This window comes from Budorcas taxicolor, chromosome 9 (genome assembly GCF_023091745.1).
Source record: "Budorcas taxicolor isolate Tak-1 chromosome 9, Takin1.1, whole genome shotgun sequence".
Taxonomy (NCBI): Eukaryota; Metazoa; Chordata; class Mammalia; order Artiodactyla; family Bovidae; genus Budorcas; species Budorcas taxicolor.
This window is the reverse complement of record NC_068918.1, coordinates 60,805,347-60,828,838: the sequence shown is the minus strand read 5'-3', so window position 1 is coordinate 60,828,838 and position 23,492 is coordinate 60,805,347. Positions and strand designations below refer to the sequence as shown.

Here is a 23,492-nt window from a genome sequence, read left to right as displayed (position 1 = left end):
GGTATGGAATGTGCCTAACGTTGCGCCTGTAACACAGTAGGCTCTCAAAATATAATTATTGTGTTAGTGCTTTTTATACAGGTGTTATGTTTAAATTTGAGTTCAATTTATTTTAAGAAGAATGGTCTCAATACCTACTAAATACCAATCATCAATCTACTCAAACACCTTACTAAGTGCTTGCTACGTGCCATTACTAAGTATTTAACAAGAAATACAATACAGTCTCTACCCACACAGAAGTCAGCCTACAGGATGACTAATAAACAATGACCTCAAGACAACAGAGCGTGTTCAAGGTCCAAAGGAGCTGGAAAGGGATGACAAGGTTATTGTGCTTCACAGAGGAGGTATGTCAGCTTGATGAGGAGGCGTTGATAGGCACAAGCTAAGGGAGGCACGAAGGTCTCATAACAAAGGCATGAGTGTGTACATAGATGGAAATGTACAATGCACCTGGGGAACTGGAGGCACTTCCGTGGGACTGCCATACAGAGCTCAGAGTGCCATCCGTGGGGTGGGGGTGGTACAGGGAAAAGGCTACCGAGCAGGGAGGGATGAGGGGCTCTATGGACCATGCTATAAGTGCATGAGTCTAAGTGCATTCTACAGGCAATAGGCAACCACTGAAGGGTTTTAAGCATAGCACATTTCAGAAAACTCACTGTGATAGACCGTGTGGAATATAGAAGACGGACTGGAGAGGGGTGAAATGAAGACAAGTTTTTGCAACAGACAAAAAGAGAAACAATGAGGACCTGAACTGTGGTAAATGCAACAAGAAACAGAGGGACACATTACAGAGAGTGAAGAAATAGGAATTAAATGCCACTGTGGGCCAATTTAATAAGGAAAGAGAAAGGGGAGCGCAAAATACACATGTATATAAAGAAAAACATGTAATATATATAGAAATAATGGGCCAGATACTTGAAATGCAATATAAACCATAACCTTAAAATCAAGAAGCTCAGAAAATATCAAGTACAAGAAATGTGAAGAAAATCACACCAAGTAACATGATGATCAAACTGCTGAAAACCAATATTAAAAGAAAACCATAAAAGCAGCCAAGGCAAAAAGGATACATCATACAGAAGAACAAAGACAAGAATGATAGCAGACCCACACATCAGGAGCAATGCAAGCCAAAAGACACTACTACAACATCTTCACTAAAAGAAAGGGAAAAGGAAACCCAAAATTCTTTATCTGGACACATTATCTTTTAAAAGTGAGGGTGAAAGACTTTCAGACATGTAAATGCTAAATTAATCCGTCATCGGCCAACTAGCACTGGAAGAAGTGTTAAAGGAAAAACTTAAGGCAGGAGGGAAATGCGACCAGATGGAAATTTGGATCTATTCAAAGAAGAGAACTAAAACCTGTACATATACAGATAAAAATAAAAAAGCTTTCTCTCATTCTTAATCTCCTTAAAAGACATAACTATTTTAAATGGAATTTATAAAATACATAGAAATAAAGTGTATGGTAACAATAGCACAAAGACTAAGAGGGGAAATGGAAATAATTGTCATAAGGTGCTTATGTTAAATGTGATAAGAAGAAATAATATTATTTGAAGGCAAACCATCTTAAAGATATATGTTTTAAAACCCAAGAGCAACACTAAAGTAAAAATAAAAAAGCGTAACTAATGAACTAATAATGAACCTAAGATGAAATCCTAATACTTTTTAAAATAACATGGTAAAAGAGAAGAAAAAGGAACAAAGAGCAAAGGAGACAAGTAGAAAACAATAAGCAAAGTGGATGATTTAAACTCACCCATATTGATAATCATATAAAACAAAAGATGCTCTAAATACACCAGTAGCAAGTCAGAGATTGTTCATTTGGATAAGAAAACATGAATCAACTATGATGTCAACAAAAATTTTACTTCAAATATACAAAAACAGAAAGGTTAAAGGTAAAAGGATGGAAAAGGATGTACCATGCTAACACTCATCAAAAGAAAGCTAGAGAATCGATACCAGACAAGGTAGATGTCAGAAAAAAAAAAAAGAAGGATATTATCTGCCATAAAGGGGGACATTTTATAATTATAATGGAGTCAAGTTTATCAACAGGATATAAAAATCATAAATGTGTATGCACCTAATAACAAGAGCTTCAGAGTACCTGAAGCAAAAACCAACAGAACTAAAAGTATAACAGATAATCCACAATTACAGTTTGAGATTTCAAGACCACTTCTACAGTTGACAGAGCAAGGAGGAGAAAATTCACCCGAAACAGAGAAGACTTGAATGCTAGTAACCAAATCCACCTAAGTATCCATAGATAATTATAGAACACTTCACCCAACAATAGCAACAAACACATTTTTCTCTGATGTACAGAAAACAGTTATAAAAGGACATCATATTCTGAGTCATAAAACAAGTCTCAACAAATTTTAAATTACTGAATTTATCCAGTAATGTGGTCAGTACAATGGTGTCAAATAAGAAAATAATAACAGCAAGATATCTTTAAAAGATGTTTTTAAAGTCAACTGTTATATATATTAGTCGTAACAACTAGAAACTGACATTCAAAAACATCATTTTTAATAGCATAACATGTGAGACAGTTAGGGACAATTCAACAAAGTGTATGCAACACGTAAATGCTAATAACTGCAACATTTCCTGAAAGAAATGAAATAAGACCTAAATAGAGAGATAAACTATACTCATTTTTCAAAACAGTCAATATGTTTCATTGGTCAATTCTCCATCAACTGCTCTGTAAATGCAAAAACTACAGAATTCTGCAATTCAAACCCCACCAGCCCTTTCCATAGAAATTGATGAGTTCTCAAATGTATATGAATATGTAAAGAAATGAACAGCGGAAACAATTTTGTAAAAAAGAACAAAGTTGGAAAACTTATACTACCTGATTTTAAGATTCATATAAAGCTACAGAAATAGAGACAATGTGGTTTTGGCCTAAAGACAACCATATCGATCAATGAAACAAAACACAATCCAGAAATAGATTTACAGACATGTGGCCAACTGATTTTCAACAAAGGCACCAAGACAGTTCAACACAGAGAGAATAATCTTTTTAAGAAATGGTGTTTAGAATGATGGTCTATATAAAAAAAGAACCTCAAACCTTATCTCACACTATATATAAAAATGAACTCAAAATGGATAGCAGACTTACTGTAACAGCTAAAACTATAAAGTGTCTAGAAGAAAATATAGAATTTCTCAGTGACCTCAGATTAGGCAAAGATTTTTAACCAGGAGATGAAAACTACAATGTATTCCCTAAAAAGGATAAATTGGACATCATCAAAATGTAAAACTTTTGCTTTTCTTAAGACACTGTTAAGGCAAAAAAAAGCAAACCACAGCCTGGGAGAAAGTATTTGCAAAATATATATACATAATATATATATAAAGAAAGTGCATTCAGAATACAAAAGTAATTCCAACAACTTAGTAAGACAAAATAAAATAAAAAATGACCCAAAAGAATTTAAATGTTACTTTCCAAGTGATGTACAGATGGCGAATTTAAGCACATGAAAAGATACTCAGCATTATTCAGTTCAGTTCAGTCGCTCAGTCGTGTCCGACTCTTTGCGACCTCATGAATTGCAGCACGCCAGTCCTCCCTGTCCATCACCAACTCCCGGAGTTCACTCAGACTCACGTCCATCGAGTCCGTGATGCCATCCAGCCATCTCATCCTGGGTCGTCCCCTTCTCCTCCTGCCCCCAATCCTTCCCAGCATTAGAGTTTTTTCCAATGAGTCAACTCTTTGCAAATTAAAGTCGCAATGAGATACTACTACTCATCCACTAAAATTAAAATTTAAAAGGTAAACAATATCAAGTGTTGGTAAGGATTTGAAGCAAGTGGAACTCCTGTTGCTAGTGGGAATGCAAAAATGGCATAGTCAGCTTGTAAAAACTTTGGAAATTTCACATAAAAGTTTATCTTACGAAAGCTGGCCATACTCATACCATGCAACCCTACAATCTCATTCCTTGCTAGAATTGAAAACAAGTGATGTGAAAGCTTATGCTCACATGAAAATCTACACATGAATGTTTATAGTAGCTTTATTCACAAATGCCCCAAACTAGAAACAACTGAAATACCTTCAACTGGTGAATGGATCAATAAGCTGTGGTGTATCCACCCGATGGACTAGTACTCAGCAAAACAAAGGAATGGATACTGATACGTGCCCCAGCACAGATGAAGCTAAGGTGCATTAATACTAAGTGAAAGAGGCCAGAGTCAAGAGGCTGCAGATTGCCTGATCTCACCTTTATGACATTCTGAGAAAGAGAAAACCATCAGTACTGAAACAGACCAGTGGTTTCCAGGGACTAGGGATGAGGACAGGAGTTACAAAGGTGCCCAAGAACATATAAAGGGTAATGCAACTCTTCCCACTGTTGACTGTGGTGGTGGTTATATGACTCTATGTGTTGATTAAAACTCATAGAACTATACAAACAAAAAAGTGAATTTTTCTGTATGCAAATTCTACCTCAATTAATAAAATACTAATGAGAACAATTTCCTCCCCACGATGAGGGACTATTGAGGGGTTTATTCAACATGTGAGCTCGCTGAATGGACTGGCGCCCTGTCACTCTTTGCATTTAGCATGAAGTGAGTAATAAGTATGACTCCCTCAGCTCTTCTCTCTAAGAGTCACATCTCAACTATGATATCTGTGCTCTCTCCCAGCGGCAGGCTTCAGAGTCTCAGGTGCTCTCTTTCTGTATCATGCTTTTTTCTCTCATCCTCAATATCAAAATTTGAAAATAATTTCCAGAGAAAGAAACTGGGGTAGTTTCTGAGCATGAATAAACCCAAATCATTCTCATTCTCCTCTTCAGTGTATCAGACACGTATCATTTGCACCAATATGTTCAAAGCCTGCAAACTAAATTGCTACCCGGTACTCGATTGACAGGTGATTATCATCACTCTGTTGTTGAAATCTATTTCCAAGGGGCACTCTGCTCTCGGTGGTTTGTTTTGCTCATTTTTTTTGCCTTGTGTTGTCTGTAGGTGTCTATCTGCTGTTCCGTATCATAAATTGCTCTCTATTAAATAGAAATTGTTTCCTCCTGAATTTTGATTCCTGTATTTGCTCAGGTGCAAATATAAGGAGTTCCCTATACCCCCTGACGGTCTGCTCAGCACCACTCTATGTCATTTGTACAAAGATGATTGTGGAGTGCAGTTTGAGCAGTGCTAAAGAAGTAGACCTTCCAAAACCAAGTCCCGGTGCAAAGAAGTCTCAACTTCTTTGGCTATCATTGGAAAGTGATTCTCATGGCAAAGAAGAAATGAACATGTTTCAGACATGTACAGAGCATAAATTTTCAAATAATCATGCTCTTATCTGGCAGAGAGACAAGAAGGCTAGAAAATGAGCACTGCTTTGAATCTTAAAATTATTACGTTTATGTTATTCATTCTTTTATTGAGGGCTTCCCTGGAGGCTCAGAGGATAAGGAATCTGCCTGCAATGCAAGAGATACAGGTTTGAACCCTAGGTTGGGCAGATCCCCTGGAGAAGGGAATGGCAACCCACTCAAGTATTCTTGCCTGGAGAATTCCATGTACAGAGGAGTCTGGTGGGCTACAGTCCGTGGGGTTGCAAAGAGTCGGACACGACTGAGCAACTACACCACATAAAATTTAAAGGTATGACTAACTAGAATTAATTTTCATGTGTTTGACCAATACATCTGCCCATGATAAACTATACTTTTCTTTCCTAGACTGATCTTCCACGGTAGTGGCAGATTCAAGCAGAAATAAAGGTCACTTTCCTGTTTTGAAGGTAATATTCACCAATGTAATCAGCAGCATAAATGTTGCCATCAATCTAATTGGTGAAATAAATCATAACTGTAGATATCACTTCACCTCTTTTATAAGCAATAAGGACACACCCAGATCAAGAGCTTCCACAGGCTGGGAAAAACCCCAAGGTACCAGGTCACTAACGGCAATAGCAGGAATATATCCTTCCATCTGTTTAGGTAACACTTCACCCTTTCCAAAGTGCTTTATGGAACATTCTTTTATTTGGTCCTCAAAGAAATCTCATGAGGTAAAACAAGTGCTGTTCTTCCATTATTACAAGCAAGAACATGGAGATACAAGAGCTAGATAAAATGCCTACCAAAACCATGTAGAAGTGATGGCAACCCACAGCTCCCACTTGAAATCAGAAAGATGAGTTGATACACAACACCCAGCCCCCAGCAGATTCTCCAAAACTCCCTGATGCAGCCTCATCCTGGAGAAATGAAGGTATATGTGTGAGAAATACTGTATCATTTAACAACTGGTTGACTGGAAAGCAAAGTTTCAGAAGGTTTTGCTAGCAGACTGAAATTTTTAATTTTTTTTTAACTTTTAGACTAAATAATGGATTTGGGGGCTTTACTGGTGGCTCAGCGGTAAAGAATCTGCCTGCCAATTCAGAAGACATGGGTTCAATCCCTTGGTTGGCAAGATCCCCTGCAAAAAGAAATGGCAACCCACTCCAGTATTCTTGCCTGGAAAATTCCATGGACAGAGGAGCCTGACGGGCTACAGTCCATGGAACTGCAAAGGAGTCGGACACAGCTTAGCAACTAAACAACAACAATGGATGTTGATGAATGCAGTGTAATCCCTTCCTTCCATCTTCCTTCCTTCTGTCCCCCTTGCTCTCCTCTTTGATTCCTTTCATCCTTCCGGCCACACAGTCATTGAGCACCCTCTATTTGTGATAAGCAGTGTTATGATGAATACGGAAATGAATCCAGCATGGACCCTGTCTTCAGGAAACCTGCAACTGAGTAGAGGTAGAAGTTATGTGTTAATAAATAAGGGAAACTTCAGAACACAGTCTTGTAGGTGGTGACAGAGGAGGAGACAGAGATGAAGAAGGATGAGGCTGAAAATATGTGTGGGAGGGACCACGGAGGCTCCTGCAGGGCATACTGTGGAATCTGCTCATCTCTTGTTTCTAGAGCATCTACTATGATCAAATTATATTTCTCAATTCTGACATACACAAAATTACTATGGCTGGTCTTCAAGGAATTGCTTATTTCAACCCACGAGGTATAATGGTAAAGAAAATCAGATTTTCACAACCCCGCTAATGCTTCAAAATGTAAGCTTGGGTCTCAGAACATTTCTATTATTTTATAGGAAAACATCAGCTATGCCACTAACCGGTGATTTTGCTTCATTCTGTTTTAGGCTTGATGCAAATAACCAGTTGTTAAGCTTAGTGAGAGGGACAAAACCTAAGCTTAACTACAATATGATCAGGAGCACCACGCGTTCTAAGTTGCTTCAGCTCGTGTCCGACTCTTTACGACCCTATGGACTGTAGCCTGCCAGACTCCTCTGTCCATGGGATTCTCCAAGCAAGAACACTGGAGTGGGTTGCCATTTCCTCCTCCCAGGGATCTTCCTGACCCAGGGATCTAATGAACCCCGCACTGTCTCCTGCATTGGCAGGTGGGTTCTTCACCACTAACGCCACCAGGGAAGTCTTAAGAGCACCATAAATACTTAAAATATCATACACAAGTTGAAAGAAATCAGATTTTTTTTAAAGGATTCAAAACCTAGCTCTGTTTAACTCAGCTAACTGCGCAATCTTAAAGCAAATGCTTTTGGTATGATCATGTAGAGTGTGTTTCATGCTAAAAAATCTTCCATCTAATGATTCAACTAGCCAACATAGAAGGTAGCGTAAACTGCTTCTGTTATCTTTCTTTCATGGCTCCCTAAACCTAATTTTCAAAGTCTGACCAAGGAAATCCAGATGCACAGGATGATATATTTGGCTTGTAAGCACTGCGAAACACTGTGGACTGAGTCTAATGGCTATTATTCCAGCAATGCTGCTGGGTCAAACAGAGCAAATCCAGGCTAAACAAAACGTGAAGATGAGATGGTTGACCGTTAAAACAAAATCAAGAGAAAACTGACAATTTACGGTCATCCTTGGCCATTCTTCTGGGCATACAATAAAAACAAAGGAACAGAGCACACATTCAAACACTGAGCAAAAAGAGGTATTCCCCCACTGTAAAACGGGGCAAGTCATTCTGCTCCGCTGTCCCCACACACCTTCAGAGAGGCTCTGAGGGGGACAGAGTGGGCCTACAGAGAGGTGTGGGGCGCCAAAGGCATTGTCACTGCTCCCCAACTCCACCATTACAATTCTAACCACCCTGCTCATCTGAGCCCCACAGCCCTCGCCTGTGCGGCCAACTGTTCATTACGCACGGTCTTGTTATATTTTAAAAAATGAAGCTCAGTGAACTCGTAAATTGATTGCTTCAGCTTCAGAAATAATGGTTGAGAAAAGTAAATATAAAAGTATATCCTAAAGGTAATCAAGGATACACTTTTCTTTTCTCAGTGACCTAAAACTATGAATTTACTAGAGGCTTCCAAAAAGACAAAAATCAAATGATTTTTTTAAAGTTCTCTTTGGTGATATCTACTACTCATCAAGTTCTCTGACTGTGTAAACTGATAGTATAGGAAGTTAAATGAGCAGGTGAACTTGTTGAGTAATCACTGGCAGTCTGTAATGGTAAATTCATTTCTTCAAGCGGTGGAGGTTTGCCTCTCAAGCTCTTGGTGTCTAAATGGGGAAGAACTGCTCCTAGTCAAAGGAATTTCAGGAACTGGGTAGAAAGATACACGTGGTACAGGGGTGGACAAAAGACGGTCACTACCACACTGGACTCCCTCTCCAGCTCCCACAAAGGCAAGCTTGATGTTCCTGGGGAAACTGGGCACTGAAAAGATGCTTAGAAGAAGGAGATCAGAGATGATCTCCACAACGTCACCATTCCTCTCTGAGGATGAAACCAGAGCTGCCCCCACCACCACTGCTTAGAGTCTCCTCCCAGGAGTTTAGAGGCTGAAGAGCCAAGTTCCTGCATCACCAGCTTCTTCTAAGACCTAGTAAAGTCCTGTATAATGAGTCCTGAGACTCTGCATACTTATGTTTCCATGACACACAGCATATAACTCTGGTTGTAATAACTGTATTTATGAATCCTTTTAATAATAATAATAAAAACCTAACATTAATTGCCTGTTATGTGCCTGGCTTTTTTCCTCACACATTTAAATATAAAGCTTACTATTGTTATTGCTATTTTACCCCCACCCTGAACACAAAGGATCAGAAAAACCATGAGACTTGCCCAAGTCTACACAACTCAAGAATGACAAGGTTGTGACTTAAACCACACTTCTGCCATTATACCTCCATGCTTCTTTATCTCTGAAAGTGAAAGTGTTAGTCGCTCAGTCATGTCCTACTCTTTGTGACCCTATGGACTGTAGACCACCAGGCTCCTCTGTGCATGGGATTCTCCAGGCAAGAATAGTGGAATGGGTAACCATTCCCTTCTCCGGGGATCTTCTCGACCCAGGGATCAAACCCGGGTCTCTCATGTTGCAAATTCTTTACTGTCTGAGCCACCAGGGAAGTCCCCCTGTCTGGCAACTAAAATTATTCCTATGATGTGTTCTATGATATTTTTAGCTCTAAAAGTGAGACTTCCAGCCAGAAAATACTTAGAATGCTTCCTTTTTAGTTACAGGGTCAGAATACCTGGACTGGAATTCTCACTTCCCCATTCACTAGCTCTGTATCCCTGTGAAACTTGCTTAACCCCTCTAAGGGTCATTTTCTGTATTTATAAACCAGGAATAACAGTAGTGCTATACGAGAATAAAGGGCTGTGAAAATTAAATGAGATAATAACACAAAGCACTTAGCACAATGCTCCCCTTACAGTATTCAACAAAATTAGCTACAATTATAGTTTTGATTTAAATGAAATAAATACTGCAACCCTCTTTTAATTTATCAGGCTATAAGGCTATTTGTTTATGAGCACCCTGCTTAAGGCCCTATAAACAAATATGATATGAGCAACCTATTCACTTTATACAATTGGAATGACTGCAAATAAGAAAGGTATGCATTGTTCTATATAGCTTACTTTCATATTCTTTTGCAACTAAATAATGTTCCTCCTTAGGTTAAGAGAAGGGCTACTGCTCATGAGTCTGATAAAAAGCCTTCAAGCAGACATATAAACAGACAATAACTGAAACAGAAGATACAGATGGTTTTAAGTTTCTATTAAGCTATTAGGGCTTCCCTGATAGCTCAGTTTGGTAAAGAATCCACCTGCAGTGCAGGAGACCCTGGTTCAATTCCTGGGTTGGGAAGATGAATGGAGAAGGGATACACTACCCACTCCAGTATTCCTGGGCTTCCCTTGTGGCTCAGCTGGTAAAGAATCTGCCTGCAACGTGGTAGACCTGGCTTCAATCCCTGGGTTGGGAAGATGCCCTGGAGAAGGGAAAGACTGCCCTCTTTCAATTCTAAGAGTGGTGCTTTTGTGTTTCCAGCAACTACTTATGTTTCTACATGCACCAAATTAAAAGGGAAGCATTGAAAGTAGCGATTTTTCTGTACTTTAAAATCACAATGGATAAAAATAATCACATCAAGTTTAGTGTATATAGACAACCTCCCAGGAACATATCAACATCAGAACATGTGTTATGCACACGTGGTAAATGTCACAATCCTCTGTAGCCTCAGCTTTATTCTCATCTTCCTGGTAGCAACCAGGTACTTTCAGTCACAGTGCTTCTTTCCATCCATTCACTGTCTAATACTCAAAAGACCTGAGATAATTAATGGCAAAAAAAAAAAAAAAAAATACAGTAAAAGGTACACTATAAGTAAAAAATAAAAATCAGGATGAAGAAAGCACATAAATCACAGTAGCAAGTAAAGAACAGAAGGAAACACAGATCACAGAAAGGCAGATCATGAGAGCCATGAAACAGACTTGAGCTTCCTGAGATTCAGTGAAAGCGGAAACACGGTAGTTCCTCTTGTCGAGAGGAGAAAGAGCAAATCAGGGTTCCTTTAAGGATCAGCGTGACTGCTCCACTGCTGCCCACTGCCACAGGGCTCAGGCCACATCCACCCCCCCAACCCCTTCCTCACCTATTCCTGCAGCCTTTCTGGGAAGAGCATCCCGTTTACTTTGCCCCTTCAACTAACTGCCCATCTCACACTCTCCACGGCTCCAGCGGGACTGCTGGTCTGCCAGGGCTACCTCTGGATCACATGATCCATGCATACATTTTTTTAAGTATCTTCCTCAACATACTTCACTTCTAGCTTTCAAACATTGTTCTTAAGATACTTTTTTTTTTAGTATACAAAGGTACCTTATGCCGTAATACATAAATTACAACGTCTCTGATATGTTCAATGCCCTCTAGAGTCGTGTAGCTTACTACCTGTATCTTCCCTGAGATTTTATATATGAAAAATAGAAGAGAAAAACTTATTCTACTGGAATGCTGAAAAATGCTCCCCAGAGCTGACAGAAGTCCTATCCCCACTGAGAAAAGCCTGCGAAGGTGAGGACACAGAGGCTGCCTGAAGCCACTGCCACCGCCATGTATCCCATTCATGAAGGCAGATTTATCCTTTTTTCATTAAAAGGGAAAATTTATTGGGTCACATATGCAAACAAGGAAGGTGGAGAGCTGACCTTGAGACTGACTTAGAGACATTGTCAGCCTTCTGTCTCTCCATCTCTTCTTGCAGCTTCTGCATTCTCACGCCCTCAGGCTTCGCTTGCTGGTGGGGGCGGTGGCTTCAGACAACCTCTGTGTCCTCACATTCTCAGGCTTTACTCAGTGGGGATAGGACTTCTGTCAGCTCTGGGGAGCATTCTTCAGCATTCCAGTAGAATAAGATTTTCTCTTCTAATTCCCATATATGAAATCTCAGGGAAGATACAGGTTGTAAGCTACATGACCCTAGAGGGCATTGTATGTATCAGAGATGCTGCAATCTATGTTTTCTGGCATAAAGTACCTTCAGATATGCAACATCCTGGGTAGCTCAGGTGGCAAAGAATCCACCTGGAATGCAGGAGACCCCGGTTCTATTCCTGGGTCAGGAAGATCCCTGGAAAAGGGATAGGCTACCCACTCCATTATTCTTGGGTTTCCCTGGTGGCTCAGCCAGTAAAGAATCTACCTGGAATGCAGGAGACCCTGGTTTGATTCCTGGGTCAGGAAGATCCCTGGAAAAGAGACAGGCTACCCATTCCAGTATTCTTGGGTTTCCCTGGTGGCTCAGCCAGTAAAAAATCCACCTGCAATGCAGGAGAACTGGGTTCAATCCCTGGGTTGAGAAGATCCCCTGGAGGAGGGCGTTGCAACCCACTCCAGTATTCTTGCCTAGAGAATCCCCATGGACACAGAAGCCTGGCGGGCTACAATCTGTGGGGGAGCAAAGAGTCAGACACAGCCAAGCAACTAAGCACAGCAGCATGTGACTTCCCAGCATCTAGCCTCTCACTGCATTGGCTTTCTTTGTTGCCCTTCTCTATCTCTGCTCTGACTGACTGGTTCCCAGATCCCTGAAAGAATTCCTCAGATTTTCGAACAGTTTACTGACTGCCTTGTCTCCTGGCATCTGAGCCTTTGGTTCTCCTTAATCCCCAAAGTCATGAGAGCACAGCTGATCACTCCCAAACACTCATCCCCACCTGCCTGAAGGTTTAACTCTCACCTAATTCACTAACCTGTCCCTATATCTGCGCTGTGAACATCATTAATTTCAAATAAGTCTGTGTGAGAAAAGCCTTTAAAAAAAAAACAGAAGAAGAATCACTGATATAGAAAACAAATGTATGGTTACCAGGGGCAGGATAAATTGGGAGATTGAGACTGACATATTCATAACACTACATATAAAACAGATAACTAACAAAAATCTACTATATAGCACAGGGAACTCTACTCAATACTCTGTATTTGCCTGTAAATGAAAAGAACCTTAAAAAAGAGTGGGCATATGTATATGTATAACTGATATACTTTGCTGTACACCTGAAATTAACACAGCATTGTATATCAACCATGCTCCAATAAATTTTTTTTTTAATTTCAAATACTGGTTAAAAGAAATGTGCCAAAATTATGTTAATTTTATCTCAATAAAACTTCAAGGAAAAGAAATATTCACCAAAAAATCACAGTAAAGACTACAGAATACATACTTAGCAAACTTCAACAGAACATAGTATTTCTAAAGCATTTCCATAAACTGTAAGTTAGTCTAAAATAACTTGCTATTTTTAAATTAAATTGATCTGGGTGAGGGTCTTCCTTAGAAATATCTTATTAACATTTAGTCTGAATTACTGTAACCAAATCTGATTTTTAAAAAAAGTTCCTTCAAAACATGTTTAACTAATTCCCTAGGTTAAATACTCTTAAAATAACTGGTGTAACTCCTATTTTCTTGACTGGATCCTACCTGACACAAACTATTTTCCCCCACAATGTTGTATTTACAGAGGCCTAAGTCATGAAAAAGTTGGCTTAAAGCTCACCATTCAGAAAACTAAGATCATGGCATCCGGTCCCATCACTTCATGGCAAATAGATGGGGAAACGGGCTGACTTTATTTTTCTGGGCTCCAAAATCACTACAGATGGTGACTGCAGCCATAAAATTAAAAGACACTTACTCCTGGGAAGGAAAGTTATGACCAACCTAGACAGCATATTAAAAAGCAGAGACGTCACTTTGTCAACAAAAGTCCGTCTAGTCAAGGCTATGGTTTTTCCAGTGGTCATGTATGGATGTGAGAGTTGGGACTATAAAGAAAGCTGAGCACTGAAGAACTGATGCTTTTGAACTGTGGTCTTGGAGAAGACTCTTGAGAGTCCCTTGTTGAAATCCAACCAATCTATCCTAAAGGATCTCAGTCCTGGGTGTTCACTGGAAGGACTGATGTTGAAGCTGAAACTCCAATACTTTGGCCACCTAATGCAAAGAGCTGACTCATTGGAAAAGACCCTGATGCTGGAAAGATTGAGGGCAGAAGAAGGGGATGACAGAGGATGAGATGGCTGGATGGCATTACTGACTCAATGGACATGGGTTTGGGTGGACTCCAGGAGTTGGTGATGGACAGAGAGGCCTGGCATGCTGCGAAGTTCATGGGGTCACAAAGAGTCGGACACGACTAAGCTCCTGAACTAAACTGAAGTCATGAATGACAAAGACAACAGGTACAAAGTTAAAAGCAGCTAGGAGTCTGATTTTTTTAAAAATTAAAACTGCATATTTCATGAACTTGTTTCCTCATAAAACAATTTGTTTGATATGTTTTTTAATTTATTATTCAAATTTCATATAGTTTTACATATCTTCTTCTTAGGTTTTCTTTATAAAACCTAAAAATCTGTGTATCTAATTTTATATTGAAGTATAGTGTATGTTATACAGTAGTGGGTACACAACAGCATCACAATGAATTTTTATCTTAAATTCACTATACTCATATTATAGAAAATTAATTTAAAATTGATATAAATCTGGACAAAATGCTTTCATAAAAATTTCATTCATAAAGACAATCATACAACACACAGTATGCTTTGGCTTGTTATCTCTAGGACTTATTGATACCAAATACTCACTATTACTGGGCTTCCCTTGTACCTCAGCTGGTAAAGAATGTGCCTGCAAGGCGGGAGACCTAGGTTCGATCCCTGGGTTGGGAACATTCCCTGGAGAAGGGAACAGCTACCCACTCCAGCATTCCGGCCTAGAGAATTCCATGGACTGTATAGTCCATGGGGTCGCAAAGAGCCTGACATGACTGAGTGACTTTCACTTCACTTCACTTCTTCACTCACTATTACTATGGAGTTCAATATTCAGTATTTTATGTGGTACTTAGGTAAGATGACAGTGTACCTAGACAAGAACCCAAAGTTGTCTATTTCTATTTTAAAGCAAGTTTGTTGACCCTAAAGGTACTAATTTAAAATAGGCATTAATAGTCATTATAAAATATGAATTAACAAAGAGGCATTTTTTTTTCATAAAAATTTTGGTTTTCCATTTAAAGAAAGACTTCCCTGGTGGCTCAGATGGTAAAGCATCTGCCTACAATGAGGGAGACCTGGGTTCGATCCCTGGGTCAGGAAGATCCTGTAGAGAAGGAAATGGCAATCCACTCCAGTACTCTTGCCTGGAAAATACCATGGACGGAGGAGCCTGGTAAGCTACAGTCTGTGGGGTCGCAAAGAGTCAGACACGACTGAGCAACTTCACTTCAATTCACTTTAAAAGAAAAAGTTTGATGGCTAAAAATAGTCTGAAAACTCTGCCTTAAATTATTTTCTTTTAGGCAACGTATTAAAAATTATTAAGGTAAAATCTGATTATAATTCTTTCTGCTTTAGGGCTTCACTTCAGTATTTTCATTATTTAAAACAAGAGCTGTGCAAATATAATTAGCATACTACTGGGTTTAATGTAGCTTTACCATTTGGCTCCTAAAATCACCAGAAGAAAATGAGTTAAAATGAACACTCACTGTCTTAATTCTACCACCCTGGAGCCATAGAGAATATCTTCTTTCCCTTCCACATTAAAGAATCCTCCAAATATTATAAGACAATTAATTGACCATCCTAGCTAAGCAGCTGGAGTCTGTAAGCCTTCCTCTTACGATGTGGTTTCCAGCCTCCTCGCCATCCTGGCCTCCTCAGGACACAATCCTGATTGTCAGAATTCTAAATAAGGTCTGACTGCTACAGATCTAGATAGAAAGTTTTAGATTAACAGATCATCTACTTGCCAGTTTATTACTTATCATAAACATCAATCAAAACTCTTCAAAAGCTAAGCTTCACAGCTAAATTTAGCTGAATATTTTAAATGCTTAGAAAGTGTGAATTTTATTTTTGCTCTAACAGTCAGATGTAAGATATCAAATTGAAACTTGGTATAATTCACATGGCAAATGCCAACACCAACTATCTTACCACAGAGTCGGGGTAGGGGGACACAGGCTGCTGCAGAAGTAGAAGAAGTGAAGTCGCTCAGTCGTGTCCGATTCTTTGTGACCTCGTGGACTGTAGCCTACTGGACTCCTCCGTCCATGGGATTTTCCAGGCAAGAATACTGGAGTGGGTTGCCATTTCCTTCTCCAGGGGAACTTCCCGACCCAGGGATTGAACCTGGGTCTCCCTCATTGTAGGCAGATGCTTTACCGTCTGAGCCACAAGCCATCAGATTCTTACCAACTGGGTGAGCTCTTTCTTGGGAATATGAAACCCTCTCTCCATGTACTCAAAGCATCCTGTGTTTACACCACTTTCTCCCAGCACTCTAATTTTCATGTATACATGTTTGAGGTTAACAAATGTCCTTGACTAAAGTCATAAGTTTGGGGGGACAGTGTGCAGAAACAGAAAATTGTAAGCTTCAAATATCTGTGACTCAGCCTTTTGTAAAATTAATATTATTTATATCCTAGTTGGCATAGACTATACTGAGTCTTTATATTTTCATTATATAATTAAAACTATACTTATTCTTTATATTTTCATCATATAGTTCAGTTTTTGCCTATGACTATTTGCTAAGGGCAAACAACATTACTATACACCAGAAAGGTTGGCTTTGTAGTTCCAAGGTCTGCTAACTTGTACCTTTGACATTATAAATGTTTGTTAAGGAAAACTCTATTTGCTAAAATGTCTGTTGTAGAAACTGTGATTGCCTGAGTCAAGCTATAACCACTGCCTGTGATAAGAGCTTGAGGTAACTTCTACCTAGGTGGTAATTAACTCAGTTTCACTGGACTTGGCTGGTAACTTCCCTGAAATGAATGGGTGTGGCTTTGCTTGTTAGAATGAAAGCATCATGATCTTTCATCCCCAACTTTCTCCCTTCAAGGCATGATAAATACTGGAACCCAACACATCTCTTTTTAAAGAATCAAGTGAATTTAAAAAGGAATCCTCCAACAATAAGGACCATGTATCATCATTGTGTCTTCCTAACACTTGGCTCAAAGCTTTCCAAATGTGATGTGCTCAACAATATTTATCAGTTGAAGTGAACTGAATTACTCTTTCTAACAGCTCCCATAAATTTCATTGCCACTAAAATGGAACATGAAAGTTCAGAAGAAATCAAAGGCTTTTGGTTTCTTCACTAGGTTTAGAAATATTTGTTCCAGAATGGATGTACTCTTAGACACACTGAGTATCTTCCAGAACATATCTGAAGCCTTTTGGTTGCAGGTGATAACAATTTAACCCAAGCAAGTTAAACAGAAAAAGAGGGGAAGGATTTATTGCTTCACAAAATACAGGTCTTAGTCACAGCTGAACTCAGAGACTCAAACAATATCATCAGGACTGTCTCTTTTTCTCTCTCCTTCTCTGGCCTCTTTCTTCTGTGCTTCACTCTCAGGAAGATTCCCCCTAACTCCCTATCAGCTAGCAATCTTGTGCTTACATCCCTTTCACTCACAACCCAAAAGGAAGACAGATCCTTGATCAACTCTTACAAAAGACTCTGGTCAACTCCACGTGGACCACATGTCCCTTGAACGTGTGCACATGTCCCAGGGCAGGGAAGCCTAATGTCATGATGGACAGACACAACAGAGAAGGAGAAGGAGTCCCTCAGAGGAAGGGCAGCTACACAGATAAATGCCGTAAGGCTGCTTAACAATTAAAGGCCTGAAATTCCGAGTCCCTTTCTTCCCTTCCTGGCCATGATGGAAATAAAAACAGAGTCTTCCAGGCTGACATCTAAGGTGACTACAGTTGTACATACGGTCTCATTCATCACAGAGGAATTGTATTTACTGGGTCTATAATCAAATTCCAAATCATCAGAAACAAACTATCTTCAGATTTGACTCATATTTATAAAATAGTACAAATGATCTGTTTAACTCACCCCACACAGAAAGACTCAACTATTTGTCAGCATTACTTTGCCAATAAAGGTCCATCTAGTCAAAGCTATGGTTTTTCCAGTAGTCATGTATGGATGTGAGAGTTGGACCATAAAGAAAGCTGAGCGCCAAAGAATTGATGCTTTTGAACTGTGGTGTTAGAGAAGACTCTTGGGAGTCTCTTGGACTGCAAGGAGATCACACCAGTCCATCCTAAAGAAAACCAACCCTCAATACTCACTGGAAGGACTGATATTGACCTGAAGCTCCAATATTTTGGTCACCTCTTTTGAGAACAACCGACTCATTGGAAAAGACCCTGATGCTGAGGAAGAGTGAGCGCAGGAGGAGAAGGGGGCAAAAGAGGATGAAATGAAAAGATGGTATCACTGACTCAATCAAGTTGAGTTTCAGCAAGCTCCAGGAGTTGGTGATGTACAGAGAAGCCTGGCATGCTGCAGTCCATGGGGTCGCAAAGAGTCAGACACGACTGAGCAACTGAACTGAATACAGAATGACTGTAGTGAAACATATTTCATATATAAAAGTAAAACGTCTATGTATTATTTAAACACATAAAATTAAGATATGTTTCCTGTTAAAATACATATTCTGTGTGTGTGTGTGTGTGTATGCATGTGTGTGCTTAGTTGCTCAATCATGTCCAACTCTAAGCAACCCCATGCACTGTAGCCTGCCAGGCTCTTCTGCCAGGCAAGAATATTGGAGTGGGTTACCATTTCCTATTCCAGCACATTCTTTACCACTGAGCCACCTGGAAGCCCTAAAATACATACTAATGCTCTTATTTTCAGCATCCTAGAAGGTCAGGGCTAGAACGTAACTGAGCTGTCAGTGTACCCAACCATTAGCTGTTCTATCCTCCGCTGATACATGTCCCTTTGACAAATCACCACAGGATGGACATTCACCTGTTTCATTCTACATAAAGCAAATGTACTTCAAAATGGGAAAATTTGCAACAGGAAAGGAGCAAGTAAAATGCCTTCTGAATTAGCTATAGAGGTATCTCTTATAGTGATTAAAGCTTCCTTTTCAGGTTTTTTAGTGAGACTGACAAACTGCAGGGGCCAATAAGCTTGTATTCCTGTTCAAGAACAACCCCTTCAGGAAGCTCACTATGAGACAATGAGGTAAAATTCAAAGAACACAAGTACTATAAAAGATTTCAGCAAAGACTTCATCAAAGACTATTTACAACACTGATTAATCCTACAACATCTGCAGAAACGTTTCATGGTAAGTATGGTCTTGTGTAGCAAGAGAAAGTGCTTAATCTTCCAAGAAATATGCATTTATTGTCGGTCTATTCTACCTACTGTGGCCAAAAAGTATACAGTTTGAGAAAATGTTCCACTGCTGGGCTTTAAACAAAAATGGTCTAGCTGCTTTGTGCTGCATTTACTGAAAAATAAACCATGATGAGTTCTACTAGATTTGACTATTCACCCCGTTATCAAGATTTCTGGCTGTGCATACAGTTAACTTTTCACACAAACATCGCCCTTGCACAAGTTGATTTTTTAAAAAAATCAGTTAGCTTGATTAAAATAGTAGCACTAATAAATGAATAAGATGAGAATACTTTCTCTCTACCACCACCAAGGGCAAAGGCAGGATATAACAGCAGCAGGAGGGGAAAGGGACCATTTGACTCTTACCACTTGGCCAGCTGGGTCCCTCCCTTCTGTATCTCTGCAGGGCTACAGAGGACGGGCTTTCCAACTCGCCTGTGTTTTGGGAACGACAACCACAAATGTAAACATTTACCAAAAACTTTTTTAATTCCTCATTCGAGCTGCTCTCAGAAGCTACATTCTGGGGCCATCACCCTTTACAATGGAATTAGGAGGGTGTGGGCATAAGCACTCTTGTGCTCTGCTCCTTGGAGGTCCTCACTTGGCTCAGAGCGGGCTCACAAGGCTACTAGGTGGGCTCACAAAAATGAGAAAGACCCAGAAGCTTACTGCACAATCCAGTAGCAAGATCAGGCCCTCCCAAACATCTAATATGGGTTCTTTTACATGCAATCAACACAACTTATGAACTGAATATTTATGTTAGTGCTAATTTACATGTTTCTTGAAGCATGCTAGCTAAGAATTTCTCTGCCTTTTTTCGCAAGTCCCCTTTTTAAGTACTGGTAGACCATCAGCATAGCAGTGCCTGGCAGAGAAACCTCTTTAGACCACCCTGTAGCAAAGAAATTAAACACAACACCAGACAACAGCTGATGGAGTATGTGAATAGAGCATGACGAAAAGAGTGAAGCAATGTCAAAATCAAAGACAGATGAAATAATAATGGGGAGAGAATGGGGACGATCCAGGGGCCAGTAGGCATGAATGAGAGGAGAGGGGGCACAAATGCTTTGACTCTAACCATAATTTGCACTTTGGGACTTGAACTTCGCTTCAGACACAGTGTCTTGTCTTCATTTTCTTTATATAATGTTGGTAAGTTGAGAAAGGAAGCCCCCCAAAGTACTTCCTGTTGATCAATATTGAGAGGTGCTGTACGTAAAACAAAAGACTTTGCATTCCCAGGGTCCCAGTTGAGAAAGAAAAGAGCAAATTCCTCATCAAGGTAAAGCCTGGCTTCTATGATTAGAAAGGAGAAGGCTGCTCACAGACAGGGGAAAAAGAGAAAAGAGAACACAAGGAAAGCAGGAACTCTAGGAAAACCTGGAGCAGTGGACTAGGAAGTGGGGAAAGGCTCCCTACATCTGTCCAGACCAAGGTTTTTCCTATGCAGATCTACCTCGAGGAATCAATCAACCAACAGCCTCAGTTATACAAATGGATCATTCTGACAAATATCTGAAAAGTTTCATGGTGCCAAATGAATATCAGTGCTCATTCTTAGAAAATGAACAACTCTGTTGTACAAAGTCATGTCAGTTTTTCAGCTCAGGACCACTGTATACTACAGAGTATCATTTTCACCAGTAAAATTTAGAGCACAGCTGTGGATTCTTGTTAATAAGCAAATACTCCAAAGTCTCCTAACATTTATTCCAAAGCATTCCCAGGAGAGTTCTGGTAAAACCTGGCTTATTTTCCCAAGTGCACAGGTATAAGATATGTATTCATTACTTTTAAACCTGTCTCTGGCTAGTTTCCTGAGGAACAGGAAATAAAAGCCAGATGTGAATCTTTTGAGTATCTGAACCTGATATTGAGAGATTCTGTTGACCTATTTAAATTTCAATAAAGCACTGATGTAAGAGAAATGTGGCTGCAAATTTTAATAAGCACGTCTGTGAACATTTTTACTGAAAAAGAAGTAAAAATTCAATACTTGGGGGTAACTAGTGTAAGGCAAATCTATTCGGGATGTTAATTACAATGTGGGTACTGTTTTTAACAAAGTTGAAATGTAAGTAAATACATTTAAGTCAGGGAGGAAAACATTTCAGTGCAAATGTCATCACTTTAAGTTCTGTTTTCTAGGCCATAAGCAGATGTGGAACCTGACTGACATTAGTTTAAGAATATTCAGCAAGGTTTTTGCAGAAGTCAAAGTGGCATCCCTCGTCTGGAGGGATCTTACAGTTACACCCAAATTCCCTCCACGGAGAACAAAGCAGAGGACACATGAAAACATTTGCAAATGTATAACACATGTCATTTCCGAGCCAGCTTTACTTCTCTGTATGTTATTATTGAGCACTGCTCTGAAAACATCTCAATTTCAGAGAATACAAATGAAGTCTGCCCTGTATAATTTGTCGAATTGCACGCAGTGACATGCAGAGAAACTCAAAACTAAGACTCTAGATAGCGTGATAAAAATAAGCTGTAAAATACCAACAGAAGGAAGATGAAATTCTAGATCTTCAACACAGCCCTATTCATTGAGTGACTGTACTCTGCCAGTTAATTATTAACTATACACCTACCCACCCTTTTAAGAAATACACATAAAAAATCACAGCTCCTTATTCTCCTGTTTCCCATAAGGAAAAAAAAAAAAAACCACTACCCCTAGAAGAAGACAGTCACTCTAAATAGCCAAGCATTTAGGATTCAGCACAGTGAAAACCCACTTACTGATTTTTTCCTCGTCTCTTGAGAAAGGAAAGCAGCAGAGCTGGCCCATGGCACTGGCGCTCTCTCTCCCGCCTGGTGTTCTCTCCCGGCTCCCCAAAGAGCAACTGCAGTTTACCCCACGGTCCGCGAGCACACCCTGCCTCCTCCACTCCTCGGAGCCGCACAAGAGCAGCGAGAGCGGCGGCGGGGATGCTCTCCAACGAGGGGGCACTCGCAGCCGCTGGGAGCAGGCAGGCTCCACCTCCCCGGGCCCCAGCCCCACGCAGCTGATACGGGGCTGGCTTTCGGGGAAGCGGGACTGGCTTTCGGAGAAAGAAGCGGCCCTACGCTCGCCTAATTCTCTAAAACTGGGAGCTCTCGCCCTGAGATGAGTGCCACGTGCGCTGCGCGGCTAAGCAGATATGTCTCTAAGAAAGGTAGTGGAGAACAAACCACAAGGAGTCCTTTCTCCTGCAGACAGATACGGTAATTACACAGGGAAATTCAAAGCGGGAGAGGGGGGACGATATATTCTGTCTGCTACTTAAAGAGGAAGAGCTTTCTTTTATCCCCAGGAAATTTTTATTTCTTTGTTTCAGAAACAGGGCACCTGACTTTGCAGAACACAGAAAACACAAGTTGGAGTACCAGGAACTTCAAGCTGCAAGAAGGGTAGAAATGGCGAAGTGGAGGAGGAGATATATGATTTTATCATTTAAATATCTGCTTTTTTAAACACTGCTGTGTTTCTCTACTAAAGCATTAAAGCAATACCATGAATTTTTAAATTAGAGCATCAAAGTATGTCAGTAGCCCAGAAAATGCCCCAAATCACTGAGAAAAAGATCAGCAATAATAGCATCTTTGCTGAATAAAAACACAAGGTGGTTAAGGTGGTTAAGCAAATTCAGGGATGGCAAAACAGCTGATTTCCAGACACGATATATTCTGAATTTCATGTAATCGTTCATGTAAAGATTTCATGTAATTGTGCCAAATCTGTTATCTTGCACAGGGAAGAGCTTTATCTTGCAACACTATGGGAAGGAAGCTCATGGTGCCAGGAATACCACCCAAATTCTTACTCTCTTCCTCGACTTTCCAGCTAGGCACTCACACCCATTCACTGGGCACTGGAAGGAGAAGGCAGTCGGTGATGATGAAAATTTCCCTGGTTTTGAATGCAGTGTCTCTACTTTCCTACTCATCTGAAGAAAAACAGTATACAGTCTGGAAGAAAAAAACAAAACTATGTTTTAAATCCTAAGCATTACTTTGTGTGTTAAAGAAACATCTGCAGTGAACGCACTTCAGTGAGGAACATGAGTAACTCCTGGCATCCCCTAATCCTGGCACTGGTGTAGGGATAGAACCTTCAGAAATAAAAAGCCAGAGGTCTGAATCTCAGATCCGTCCGGTATTAACAGCTCTGAAACGCTGACCTCTCTGTCTGAGTTTTGCGTCTTCATCTGTAAATCTGGTAAACTCATTATAATTTTAATTTGTTATTGCAGAGTAGGTGGTGCTTGGGAGGAGGGAGAGAACAGAATAGACTGAACATCTCAAGTCTTTCCAGC

General features: G+C 40.0%; 2 protein-coding genes across 2 annotated transcripts in view; both read right to left on the bottom strand.

Moving 5' to 3' along the window:
- The window catches only part of LOC128053387 (A-kinase anchor protein 7 isoforms alpha and beta-like), a 32,929-nt gene extending 10,944 nt beyond the window's left edge, over positions 1–21,985 (bottom strand). Inside the window, exons 1-2 of the mRNA XM_052645906.1 lie at positions 21,937–21,985; positions 19,546–19,614 (exon numbers count right to left, since the gene is read on the bottom strand). Coding sequence (XP_052501866.1) covers positions 19,546–19,614; positions 21,937–21,985 — 118 coding nt within the window. The remainder of the gene's footprint in view (positions 1–19,545; positions 19,615–21,936) is intronic.
- The window catches only part of LOC128053386 (A-kinase anchor protein 7-like), a 124,329-nt gene that overhangs the window by 11,567 nt on the left and 89,270 nt on the right, over positions 1–23,492 (bottom strand). The gene's annotated exons all lie outside the window — the stretch shown is intronic.